Source organism: Scyliorhinus torazame, chromosome 14 (genome assembly GCF_047496885.1).
Source record: "Scyliorhinus torazame isolate Kashiwa2021f chromosome 14, sScyTor2.1, whole genome shotgun sequence".
Classification (NCBI taxonomy): Eukaryota; Metazoa; Chordata; class Chondrichthyes; order Carcharhiniformes; family Scyliorhinidae; genus Scyliorhinus; species Scyliorhinus torazame.
Genome location: NC_092720.1, coordinates 10,486,634 through 10,501,130, shown reverse-complemented (window position 1 = coordinate 10,501,130; position 14,497 = coordinate 10,486,634). Strand labels below are relative to the sequence as shown.

The 14,497-nt window shown below is 52.1% G+C and overlaps 1 protein-coding gene across 1 annotated transcript in view; it reads right to left on the bottom strand.

Annotated features, from left to right (window-relative positions):
• Positions 1-14,497, bottom strand: part of LOC140389518 (fibronectin type III domain-containing protein 3B-like) — a 404,055-nt gene that overhangs the window by 193,014 nt on the left and 196,544 nt on the right. The window contains 2 exon segments of the mRNA XM_072473693.1: positions 7,654-7,941; positions 8,636-8,876. Coding sequence (XP_072329794.1) covers positions 7,654-7,941; positions 8,636-8,876 — 529 coding nt within the window.

Below are 14,497 nucleotides of genomic sequence, written 5' to 3'. Positions count from 1 at the left end.
ACCAGGCCCGTGCTCTCCAGGCCCTGCGCTTTCTTCCCATTGGTCAGGGTTCGTATGATCCCGCATGATAGGCTCCAGGTGGGTCACATAGCCTGTAAACGATTGCCCAGTGCCACCCGATCACACACCTGCCCCTTCAAGTTCCTCAATAATCGCCACATTAAAAGATGGTAACAGGGAACTGTTTACAACCAGGGCAGAACAAGAGGGGGGTGATAGAGTACAGTCTGTCAGGCAACTTCCGAGGTCTGGTGGAAAGCCCCAGTTCTTTGGCAGGTTCTCCCACCATCGAGGCAGTGGTGTGGTCAGTAACAGGTGGATGTTTAAAGGTCTCAGAAGGTGTGTTAGTGCAGGCCCCCTCTCCAGTTCCCTCTGATGTAGCAAGAGGAGCCTCTGCTGAAACAACCGATCCCCTCACCTCTGGCTCCGATTTAGAAACATTTGAAGTGACCACAGGATTGGCTTGTTTTGCTGTTGGGGCTGCACCTTTGCTCATTCCCATGTGGTCCAGGTGCTTCCACATCATCTCCCTTGTTGGTCCACCAAATAAGATGCAGGCTCCGACCTTGCTATGATTCTCCCAGGTAACCATGTCAGTCCAACCTGGACGTTTCTGACAAAACCTCCATCTTCCGTTTTGAAGGATCTGTCACCTTTGGTTGAGTCAGGGTGTTTATTTTGCCTCGCCTCCACCCTCCCTGACAAATTGGGGGATGCCAGGACCAGCCGAGATCGGGGACGACGGCCTATCAATGGCTCCGCTAGTGTGACCCCAGTGGGGATCTGGGAGGGGTGGTGTTGTCTGTAAGGGAGAGTGGCGAGCTCGAGTGTCAGTGGCCTCTCTGGCTGCTGCTTCACCGTGGATTTGAAGGTTTGAAGCCCTCTTTCCACCAGGCTGATCAAGGCCGGGTGACCGGGGGCTGTACGCAATGTGCTGGATACCATTGGTCTGTGCAAAACGCTGCAATTCCTCCCATGTAAAGGCGGTACCGTTATCCGAGACTATAGCCTCTGGGAAGGGATGTATCCCGATAATCCGTCTTAAAGTTTCGATGGTGGCTGCCGAAGTCCTCGTAATCATTCCTTGGACATCCAACCACTTGGAGGGGACATCTACCAGCAGCAAGAACGTTTTTACCTGAGAAAGGGCCGGCAGAATCTCTATACAATCTTGTCCCAGGGCGGCCTGGCCATTCCCGGGGCTGTCGTTCAGCCGCAGGGTCTGTTGTGGCTGGCATTGGTGGACCAGATCCTTGATGTCTTTGTCGATGTCCGGTCACCACATGTAGTTCCCGCCCAATGTTTTCATTTTGGTTTGACAAGGGTGCACACAGTACAGTTCGTGCAGTAATGGCTTTCTCGCTGTGGGTGGTACAGCCCACCCAGGAACCCCAGAGTAATCGCCAGTCTTCACAGCTGAGTTGGTATGGTCCTAACTGCTCAGAGTTATCTTAGTGCCAGCCGCATAAAACTATCCGTTTAACTCCTGATAGGGCCACCTCCCTCTGAGTTCAGTTCCTGATGTGAGTCGCTGACACCGGCAAGGTATCCAAAAAACTTAAAACCCAGGAGCGGGGAATCGCCAGTCGATGCTGAAAAACATAACCATGGACAGCTAAAAGCAGAGCTCGCCGCTACACACTGGCCAAAACAATGGGTGGAGTGGACTTATCCTTACGGAGTAAACCCAATAATGGTTTGTGGTCGGTTATGATGGTAAAACGGTGACCATAAACATACTGATGTCTCTACACCGTATATCATTGCCAGACCAGCTTTCTCAATCTGTCGGTATCTTCTTTCTGCATTGGCTATCGTCCGGGAGGCGAGTGTAATGGCCAATCGCTGCCCTCTTCCATTCTGGGTGAGAGGGTCGCTCCTCTCCCAAAGGGTGAAGCATCACACGTTAAGATGATCTGTTTGTCTGGGTCAAAGTGAACGAGTAAGTTAGACGATTGCAAAGCCAGGAGAAAAGCAAATTACTGCGGATGCTGGAATCTGAAACCAAAGAGAAAATGCTGCAAAATCTCAGCAGGTCTGGCAGCATCTGTAAGGAGAGAAAAGAGCGAACGTTTCGAGTCCAGATAACCCTTTGTCAAAGATTGTGAAGCCAGCTTGACGTGTTCGAAGGCCTATTGTTGCAGGTCTGTCCAGTACCAACATTGACATTATTTGAGGAGATGATGCAAATGTTGTGGTCAGGTTTGGGATGAAACGGCCATATCATTTGACCATGCCCAGAAACTATTTTGACTCCGCAACGTCATTGGGTGCAGGAACTTCTCTGATTACTTTAACTTCACCTTCTAATGGCTGCAGGCCTTTGACGTCAACCTCAAACCCAAACATGTAACTTCACTGGCCTGAAATCTGCACTTTTCCCTTTTACGTCTTATACACCTGCATCTCTAAATCTATTCAGGACTTCCTCCAGACTGGTCAGATGTTCTTCCTGTGAAGTCCCCACCAGTGACACGTCACCTAGGTCCACCACGACTTTTGGAATTCCTTGTAGCAAGTTCGCCATTGCCCGGTGAAGAAATGCACATGTGGAAGATATTCCAAAAGGCAACCTTGTGCACTGGAAAAGTCCCTTGTGTCTGTTGATCGTTGCATATTTCCTGGAGACTTTTGCCTACTTCAAGTTGCAGGTCAGCATGACTTAAGCTGAGCTTTGTATATGTGAGCTTCACGTAAAGATCTTTTCTCCGAGTAATTGAATTGTCGATTTCTTGGTTTATGGTGAGTTTGTAATCGCCACAGATCCTGACAGTGCAGTTAGGTTTTAGGACAGGAGCAATAGGGGCCGCCCACTTGGAGAACTGTACCAGGCTCATGATCTCTAATTCCTCCAAATGTGCCAACTCGGCCTCAACTTTGATATAGAACGTACGGGATGGGCTGAATCGGGGTTCAGGTAGATTTTGGCCTTGAACTCATTTTGAAAAGCGGCATCCAATATTTTAAAACTTTACAGCCGCTTTATCTATACGTGTCGTAGCCAGTCCCACACATCAAGCTTGGCCCCTGACCTTCCACAACAATTATGGGTAATTGAGCAGATTGGCGTTGATACAACACCAGTGCAGCCGTGGTGCCGAATATATTTAGGGTTTCCCAGATACAAGTTGCTATCTTAGCAGCCACTCTGCCTAGGCTCAAAGGTTGGACTCCTCCTCGCAGCTACGGTTTGCTCGCTCAGTACCGTGGCCAAAGTGCCTATGTCGACCTCCAGAATCAATGGTCACCCGTTAACCATACGGTACTATCCCGATGGGAGTCGTCTTGCTCACTTTAACCAAGATCAACTGATAGATTTTGGATCCTTCCTCAGAATATTCCTCTAGCTTATGTACTGGAGTCAAGGTGTGTTTTTTTTAATGCTGGGTGCACCCTGCCTGGCCTGGCATCCTGCTTGAATGTAGCCCTTCCTGTTACAATTGAAGTAAACAAGAATCTTTGCAGTGGCGCATCTCCGGAGGGTCTCCTCCACATCTGAAAAACTCATCAAGATTCCTGTGCAAGCGGCCCATTTTTCTTCTTTGCTTCTGTCCACGATCCTGCTCCTGGGATCTCAGTTCAGCCCCCTCCGTGCCCGTCACTCGGGGTCCTCATCGAGCAGCCGTTCCCCTCCACAGTTGATTCACCTCACCTTCCTGTGCGCAGCGTAGTTCAGAAAAGCCCTGTTCGGCACATCCAGGGGTATTTTTGTTTCGGCTAATCGTGTTGTTTGGGCACTGAGGTTGTTAAAGCCACAAACAAGACGATCACGTAACATGTCACTTCATGAAGAGCGGAATTCGCAGTATTCCACCATTTGGCGAAGTCATCTGGGGCCCCTGGGAATGTTACATTTCTAATGAGATTTTAAGTCTGGGGTCTGCATACCGTCAACAAGATGACCTTTTGTTTGTCGTCACCAGTAATCTCATTGGCTGCAGAACATTGAGGAACGTTTGAGGACTCTGGGTCCGTACTTGGGGTTTAGAAGGATGAGAGGGGGTATTATTGAAACTTACAGGATACTGCGAGGCCTGGATAGAGTGGACATGGAGAGGATGTTTCCACTTGTACGAAAAACTAGAACCAGAGGACACCATCTCAGATGAAAGGGACGTTCCTTTAAAACAGAGATGAGGAGGGATTTCTTCAGCCAGAGGGCGGTGAATCTGTGGAACTCTTCGCCGCAGAAGGCTGTGGAGGCCAAATCACTGAGTGTCTTTACGACAGAGATCGATAGGTTCTTGATTAATAAGGGGATCAGGAGTTATGGGGAGAAGGCGGGAGAATGGGGATGAGAAAATATGAAATGAAATGAAGGAATTCGGGAAGGCTGCTACAGGAATTGAACCCGCCCTGCTGGCCTGCATTGGTTTGCTTTCAATGCCAGCTATTTAGCCCCATGCTAAACCAGCCTCTTTTATCAGACATATCAGCCATGATTGAATGGCGGAGCAGACTCGATGGGCCGAGTGGCCTAATTCTGCTCCGATGTCTTATAGTCTTATTCTTCTAATGGCCAAGAGAGTTTGAGCTCAATTTACTCACACGAGCACAAGAGAAGGCCATTTGGTCCCTCAAGCCTGCTCTGCTGTTCAGTGACATCACTGATCTGATGTGACCTCAATGCCAATTTCCTGTCAGCCCATCATATCTGCCTCGTAGATCAAAACTCTAATTAACACAATCTGTCATCACCGTGCTGTGTCTTTCCTGTGGTTCTAACTTACAGCAACAAATCAATAGAGAATATGAACCTTTAACGGTTTGGACAAATCAAACGCACACGCACACACTGACACATACACATGTGGAGATGCACATACCCACACGTGGAGGCATGGAAACACACACATACGTGGGTATGCGCACACGTGGACGTACACACACATGGAGATGCATGGCGACACACAGGCAAACACAGACACACATGGAGACCCATACACAGACCGGCACGCATATGGACACACACACAGACACACACACGCGGAGACACACATAGACACACACGCAGAGGCACACACACACAGAGACACACAGAGACACGGAGACAGAGACACACACACACACACACACAGACACACACACGCGGAGACACAGAGACACGGAGACACACATAGACACACACGCAGAGGCACACACACGTGGAGACACACACACACACAGACACACACACACGGAGACACACACACACACAGACACACACACAGAGACACACACACACGGACACACACACACACATGGAGACACACACACACACACACGGAGACACACACACACACACACACAGACACACACACACACGGACACACACACACACATGGAGACACACACACACACACACGGAGACACACACACACACATGGAGACACACACGCACACATGGAGACACACACACACACACGGAGACACACACACACACATGGAGACACACACACACACACACACACACGGAGACACACACACACATGGAGACACACGGAGACACTCACACACACGGAGACACACACACGGAGACACACACACACAGACACACACACAGAGACACGGAGACACAGAGGCACACACACAGACACACACACACACGGAGACACACACACAGAGACACACACACACAGACACACACACAGAGGCACACACACACGGAGACACACACACACATGGAGACACACACACACACATGGAGACACACACACACACACACGGAGACACACACACACACACGGAGACACACACACACACATGGAGACACACACACACACGGAGACACACACACACACACACACATGGAGACACACACACACACGGAGACACACACACACACACGGAGACACACACACACATGGAGACACACACACACACGGAGACACACACACACACGGAGACACACACACACACACGGAGACACACACACACACACGGAGACACACACACACACGGAGACACACACACACACACGGAGACACACACACACACACATGGAGACACACACACACACGGAGACACACACACACACACGGAGACACACACACACACGGAGACACACACACACACACGGAGACACACACACACATGGAGACACACACACGGAGACACACACACACTCATGGAGACACACACGCGGAGACACACACACACACGGAGACACACACACACACACGGAGACACACACACACACGGAGACACACACACACACGGAGACACACACACACACACGGAGACACACACACACACACACGGAGACACACACACAGACAATAGGTGCATGACTAAAACACAGCCAGCTCTCTCTCTCTCTCTCACCAGTTAAACATTCTCACAATCTAAAAGTCAAGACATGTTTCACAATGCGAAAGCACATTTGCTGCATGGACAATAAAGCACAGGACAGCTCCCGTCTCAGCAATGTCACATTCCGTCTGATTTATTCAAAACTGGAGGCAGGTTTCCAATGTGTATGATCAGAGAGAGAGAGTGAGTGACATGGAGAAAAACACTCCACAATGGAGAACAGGAGTACTGCCTGTGCAGGGAAATTCCGGGAATAAGGAGATTTGTTGTGCTTTGTCAGCCTAGTAACTGATAGCCTTTCCTCACCTGACAAGAATTTGGTCACTGTGGCAACCGACCTCTGACAAAGCGTAAAGATTGCTGGTGGAGGCACGCACTGGCTTTGTGCTGTACGAGTGGGAGTGAGGCGATGGGAGGGGAAGGAGGGGGGTGAAAGGAGACAGGAGGCTGTCTGTAGCTGTCGACATTGTGAGGGGGGAGTTTTGGGGGGGGGACCCCGCAGTTGCTGATCTGGGAGGGCGGGTGAGGGACGGGAGCCCATGCGCTCGCTCTGCCAGTTAATCTCTGATAGGAATCGTCACAACCTCAACCTATTCCCCTCTCTGCCACCCTCCCGTGACGCACCACCTCCTCACTGCTCCACACCCTGGAGATCTGGGGTTAACATCAGCCCTTGCAATGGTCACTGGGGTGGCACGTTAGCACAGTGGTTAGCACAGTTGCTTCACAGCTCCAGGGTCCCAGGTTCGATTCCCGGCTTGGGTCACTGTCTGTGCGGAGTCTGCACGTTCTCCCCATGTGTGCGTGGGTTTCCTCCGGGTGCTCCGGTTTCCTCCCACAGTCCAAAGATGTGCAGGTTAGGTGGATTGGCCGTGATAAATTGCCCCTTAGCGTCCAAAAAGATTAGGTGGGGTTGCTGGGTTATGGAGATAGGGTGAAGGTATGGGCTTAAGTGGGGTGCTCCTTCCAAGGGCTGGCGCAGACTCGATGGGCCGAATGGCCTCCTTCTGCACTGTAAATTCGACGATTCTATGACACAACCAACATCCCACCCAAATTGTCGTTACTCGGTAGCAAGACCCCTGGCGGTGAGATTCAGCAAGCTATTTGACCATGACCGCCATTAATGCTCTTTTGGTTAATCTCTCTTCTGCTGACCAGGGGTTGCGGAGTTGCGGGGAGAGAAGGAACCTTTGTTATGGGTATCCTGAGTGAGATGGCGGTGGGCTGGGGGGGGACAGGGTCTGAGGGATGCGGTACCATAGCTGCCTTGTCTCTCACGCCCGCCAGGCTGGCACATCGCTAAATGCCCGGCACAGCGTCCGCACGGTCTGGCCAGCTGGTGAGGATGTACTTCCTTACCTTGGATATCCTGCTCATTCATCCTGGGGCTGCTCCTTGCTCTTCGCTCTGGCTTCTTGATACCCGTTCCCCCGCCCCCTCCCCCTCCCACCCCAGCCACACACGGTCCCTTCCCATATCCGTTGTATATGGAAGCGCAGGAGCTCAGATGGTTCTTGTAGATTGTCGAGGGTGGGCTATTTAATCGATTCTGCCGATCAATCTTGAGTTTTTTGTGCAGTCGGTCTTGTTTGCTGAATTGGTCCTCCCGTGTAATGTATCTGCACATTCCGTACAGAGGGATGAATTCTGTTCAGAAATAAAAACACAGCATTAGACACGAAGGAGAGAGAAAGAGAAAAAGAAAAAATAGAGAAAGAAGGAGAAGATTTGAATTGTTTGGTGACTTTAATCAGAGTTTATCTGTTCGATAGTGGCGCACTGCAGAGTGAGACTTTACAGTCCCAGACTTTTTAAAACCTGAACTAAAATCAAAAAATCATAATGTACAAATTACTAATAATATAACCTCTACACTCCTGCATCCACCTGGATTACTAGTCCAGTAATATAACCACTACACTCCTGTATCTCCCTGGATTACTAGTCCAGTAATATAACCTCTACACTCCTGTATCTCTCTGGATTACTAGCCCAGTAATATAACCTTTACATTCCTGTATCTCTCTGGATTATTAGTCCAGTAATATAACCACTACACTCCTGTTTCTCTCTGGATTACTAGTCCAGTAATATAACCACTCCTCAGGATTTTGAACGGGTCAATTAAATCTCCTCTTCACCTGCTCTGCTCTGAGAACAATCCGAGCTTGTCCAGTCACTCTGCAAGACCGAAGTTGTGGGATCTCATCCCTGGTCCTACATTGGTAAATCTCACCTCGAAACACTCAAACGTATTGACATCCTTCCTAAAGTGTGATGGTCGCAATTGGACACCACGTCCGCTGCTGCCCTTGCGCTAAGCCTCTCATCCGCTGATTACCTTGCTCTCCATATATTGTTGGTGGGAGATGGTGTTGAAAGAACTGAGGTGGTAGGTCTCCTGGTCCAGTGACTGGGGGGTAATAGGCCGCATGCGAGTGAGGGATGAGATGAGGGTGGTGCGTGATGTACGGAGGCAGGTGATGGGTCGGAGAGATGGTTGACGGGTAGCTTGGCTGGAAGCATTCCGGAGACTGAGGGGTGACCACAACCCTGCGGACACCAGTGTTATCCTCGATGACCTGCGGTTTGCAAAGATAAGGACAAAATCAATTTATTCCTCATAACATCTAATGATTGGAAAGGCAGCCCCTCCAATTTGAACCTGCATTTATAAAGCGCCTCAGCATCACATAGAATTACATGAAACACAGAGAGTAGAAACAGCCATTCTAGCCAGATGTTCAATGCTGATGTTGGTGTCTACACAGGCCTCCAGCCCCCATACTTCTCCCCGCTCCACCCACAATTCCTGATAGTCTGTCGTCTGGATTATCTGGCTGTTATACTGCGGTTTGTGGGAGCTTGCTGGGAACAAATTGACGCCATAGTCCCTCTGGAACAACAGGGACAACACTTCAGAAAGTACCAGATTGGTAAAGAGCTGGGGACACCCCGCGGTCGTGAAATTCACCATGGATAAACAGTTTCATTTTCTCTCCCCCTGTGATCTCCTTTGCCACTTTACCAGATCACAGAGCATATCAGAAAAGGTAAGAGGTCGAAGCGGATGTTTCTGCTCCAGTCAAGCCTTCCCACCACCACTCACTATCTCCTCCCATCAGCCCATACTTCTGTTTCTTTCTCCTTCGGGGGTTTACACAGTTTCCCTGAAACGGACCAAACTGATTCATCTTAACCAATCCATATTCAAACCCCTTGTGCTCATAAAATCGTTTCTCCGAATTTCATGTTTGCTTTCTCGATGACCACCGTACATTTCGCTTCTTTCTTATTGCTGATCCCCACTTCCAAGTGGAAACACTCCCTCTCTGTCTATTCTCTCAACCCCCCTTCATAATCAGAACAAACTCAAATTGATCTTCTTTCTGCATTCTCTATTCAAGGGATGGGAACATCCAGGGCGGGATTCTCGATTTGCCGTCGGCGACCGGCCAGAGAACCAAAGTTCCCGACCAAATCGGGGGCAATGCCGCTTTCTCGATGCTCCACCCACTCCCAAGCGGTGCACTCTGCCTGAGGTCCGCCCCCCCCCCCCCCCCCCACGATGCTCCGCCCCGACCGGCCGAGTTCCCGACGGTCTCTCATGGTCTCACCCGTCGGGAACTCGGCGTGGCGGCTGTGGACTCAGTCAGGGGAGGGCCGTTCCGCGGGCAGGGGGGGGACTTCATCAGGGGCTGGGGGCACTGCGGGGGTTGGTCCGGGCGGGAGAGCCGGCAGAAGGGGGGGGTGGCCCTATTTCGCAGGCCAGGTCCACGAGCGCCCGCAGCCACGTGGCAGGGCGCAGCCGCTGCAGGCCGCCGAAGTGCGCATGCGCACCCACGGACCTGGCAATTCTCTGGGCCGTATTAGAGCCGGGTGCTCTACGCTGTCGTCCTGCTAGCCCCCAGCAAAACAGGGAATCAGTGCCCATTTTACATCAGTTTTTCCGGCGTAAAACGGCACCCTTCCCACGCTGGCATTGGGACATCGCAACAGAATCGGAGAATCCAGCCTCCAGTCTTTCAATCTGCCGTGATACACCAGAGAATCATATGCAATGGTTTGTCTTCCAGCTCCTGCACTGTTACCTCTTGATCTATTGTTACGACACCCTGGGTTAGTGTACGGTCGATTCCAGTCCCACAGACCCCGGAGTCCCAACACAAGTGAAAACCAATCATTGGTATAAGGTTTGTGAGATGTTTGGCCCTTGACTGCTCCAATGACTTACAGGCACCAGGGGCGTCATTCTCCGACCCCCCGCCGGGTCGGAGAATGGCCGTTGGCCGCCGTGAATCCCGCCCCCGCCGAAGTCTCCGGTACCGGAGATTGGGCGGGGGCGGGAATCCGGCCGCGCCGGTTGGCGGGACCCCCCGCTGGATTCTCCGGCCCAGATGGGCCGAAGTCCCGCCCAGGAATTGCCTGTCCCGCCGGCGTAAATCAAACCTGGTATTTACCGGCGGGACCAGGCGGCGTGGGCGGGCTCCGGGGTCCTGGGGGGGGCGCGGGGCGATCTGACCCCGGGGGGTGCCCCCACGGTGGCCTGGCCCGCGATCGGGGCCCACCGATCTGCGGGCGGGCCTGTGCCGTGGGGGCACTCTTTCCCTTCCGCCTCCACCACGGCCTCTACCATGGTGGAGGCGGAAGAGACTCTCCCCACTGTGCATGCGCGGGAAACTGACAGCGGCCGCTGACGCTCCCGCGCATGCGCCGCATTTCCGCGCCAGCTGGCGGGGCAACAAACGCCATTTCCGCCAGCTGGCGGGGCGGAAATCCCTCCGGCGTCGGCCTAGCCCCTCAATGTTGGGGCTAGGCCGCCAAAGATGCGGAGATTCCGAACCTTTGGGCCGGCGCGATGCCCGTCTGATTGGCGCCGTCTTTGGCGCCAGTCGGCGGACATCCCGCCGTTGGGGGAGAATTTCGCCCCAGATTAGTAAGTGAAACACAACTGTTTATTTATAACAAAAATAGAGATAAGACATGCAATAATTATACGGTAAAGGTAAAGTCGCCACAGTCCCAGATGACCATCGGTTGCTTTTCCCTTTGGGGAGGAGAGCTGATTGGTGATCATTTAACCCGAGGGTCACCACACCTCAGGCAAGGGGCCTTCATGAATAACCTCAGCCAGTACGGGGATTGAACCCACGTTGTTGGCCTCGCTCTGCATCACGAACCAGCCGTCCAGCCAAGTGAGCTAAATGGATCCCAAGCGGCAATAATTATAATAGAATAATGGCCAGTTAATCTACTACTCCCCCTGTTTTACCATCCCACCCTCTACTCAAGCACACACGACAGACACACAGAGAGGGAGGGACGAAAACAATCGGAATTAAAATATGAAGTGGAAGACGAGTGTCTCAGCTTCGAATGTTGAAGTTGTTGCCGCCCTAGGCGGTCCTTCCAGGATGGGTAGTGATTGAAATCAGCTAAGGAGGATCTTCTGGCAGCAACATTCAGCCAGAACGTCCAGGCTGCAGGGTTCCCTCTGGGGTGTCACTTTAACTTTTATTAACCTGGGCTTCCAGTCCAAAAGAACAGCCTCAGGCCAATGTCATTCTTAATTGTGTCCAACTCCACCAGAATGTGTCTAACCACCTTTCTGAGATAAGAGCAGAGTTCCCCACATGAGATTTCAAAAACGGTTTCAAACAACGGACCCTGCCTGTAGCTGGTGCTGGGCTGGATTTGCTTCACAGCTCAAACTGACTGCAGAGACAAAGGTCCTCAGTCTGGACTTTCAGAAAGAATCTTTCAGGTGAGAGAGTGAAATCAGAGCTGTGACCCTCCAGCTTCTGTTCAAAACAAAACACAGTCCCACAGAGGAAAGAACATTCCAGAACGGTCAGCAGCAATCAGCATCGAATATCAGCTAAGGCCCGGCTATTTGTAAAACATCTCATGGGCTGCCAGCCAAGTCCATCATTGATGTCAGACCAAAATTAAAGGTGAAGTCCATCTTAAAGGCATAGGTCCCATTATAAATAATACTTTTTTTTAAAAAATTGTCCAAGTACAAAAATTGAAATAGCAGAATAACAGATATTAAATGGAAAATCAAGGGTCAGGCGGGGATTAACAGTAGGATCCTTGCACTATCCATGGCCCCTCCTATTTCTCATTCATACACTCCTCCTCGGTGACATCATCCAAAGTCACACCGTTAGTTTTCACAGTACACTGATGATACTCAGCTCCAACTCAGCACCATCTCGCTTGACTCCTCCTCTGTTGCTAAATTGTCAGACTGCTTGTCCTACATCTAGTGCTGGATGAGCAGACATTTCCTCCAATTAACTAATGGGAAGAGTAGAACTATTGTTTTTGGACTCCAAACGCCGTTCCCAAGCTCCATTTCCTGGTCTTAATCTCAGACCGCCAGTCTGTTCACTACCTCGGTGTCACATTCGACCAAGAGGTTTCTGACCTCACATTCCTGCCCATTTCCCACTCCACAACATCGTCCGACTTGGCCTGTCCCAGCCTGTCGGCTGCTGAAACCCTCATCTGTGCCTTTGCTCCCTCCAGACTCGACTAATCCAATGCCTCCCTGGCAGGTGCTGGTGGCGGTGGTGCTGGTTTAGTTCAGTGGGCTAGACAGCTGGTTTGTGATGCAGAACAAGGCCAGCAGCGTGGGTTCAATTCCCGTACCAGCTGAGAATTCTGAATTCTCCCTGTGTACCCGAACAGGCGCCGGAATGTGGCCACTAGGGGCTTTTCACAATAACTTCATAAAGGGCAGCACGGTAGCATTGGGATAGCACAATTGCTTCACAGCTCCAGTGTCGTAGGTTCGATTCCCGGCTTGGGTCACTGTCTGTGCGGAGTCTGCACGTTCTCCCCGTGTCTGCGTGGGTTTCCCCCGGGTGCTCCGGTTTCCTCCCACAGTCCAAAGATGTGCAGGTTAGGTGGATTGGCCATGCTAAATTGCCCTTAGTGTCCAAAATTGCCCTGAGTGTTGGGTGGGGTTACTGGGTTATGGGGATCGAGTGGAGGTGTGCGGTTGGGTAGGGTGCTCTTTCCAAGAACTGGTGCAGACTCGATGGGCCGAATGGCCTCCTTCTGCACTGTAAATTCTTTGAGAATTCTATGAGGTGTCCCACACTTTACCCTCCCTCAACTTACCCCAAACTCTGGGGGCCACGATTTAACTTGCAGCAAATTCTGTTCCCGTACCATCCATGCGCTCACTGACTACGTTGCTTCCCACCTCGCAATATCTTGACACTAAAATTTTCATCTCTGCTTTCCTCTGTGGCCTTGCTCCTTCCCAGCGCTGTCAGCTCCCCCAACCCCACAATCCTCCGGAATAAAGGAGACAAGGGGCGAGATTCTCCGACCCCCCGCCGGGTCGGAGAATCGCCGGGGGCTGGCGTGAATCCCACCCCTGCCGGTTGCCGAAGTCTCCGGCACCTGAGATTCGGCGGGGGCGGGAATCGCGCCGCGCCGGTTGGCGGGCCCCCCCGCTCGATTCTCCGGCCCGGATGGGCCGAAGTCCCGCCGATAAAATGCCTGTCCCGCCGGCGTAAAATAAACCACCTACCTTACAGGCGGGACAAGGCGGCGCGGGCGGGCTCCGGGGTCCTGGGGGGGCGATCTGGCTCCGGGGGTGCCCCCACGGTGGCCTGGCCCACGATCGGGGCCCACCAATCTGCGGGCGGGCCTGTGCCGTGGGGACACTCTTTCCCTTCCGCCTTCGCCACGGTCTCCACCATGGCGGAGGCGGAAGAGACTCCCTCCACTGCGCAGGCGTGGGAAGCTGTCAGCGGCCGCTAACGCTCCTGCGCATTCGCCGCCCGGAGATGTCATTTCCGCGCCAGCTGGCGGGGCACCAAAGGCCTTTTCCGCCAGATGGCAGGGCGGAAATTCGTCCGGCCCCGACCTAGCCCCTCAAGGTTGGGGCTCGGCCCCCAAAGATGCGGAGCATTCCGCACCTTTGGGGCGGCGCGATGCCCGTCTGATTTGCGCCGTTTTGGGCGCCAGTCGGCGGACATCGCGCCGTATCCGGAGAATTTCGCCCAAGAGTTCTGCTTCTCCACGGAACACCTCTATTTCTTTGATCCAACTTCACACACAAATCTCCACCAAAATCTCACAAGCATGTGGGCTCCTATTCCTAGTAGCATTCGTAGTTGTACCCCTATTCTGAGACCTTGTCCAACTGCGGCCCCTCTCCCGCCTGGAAACTCGTTCTGTA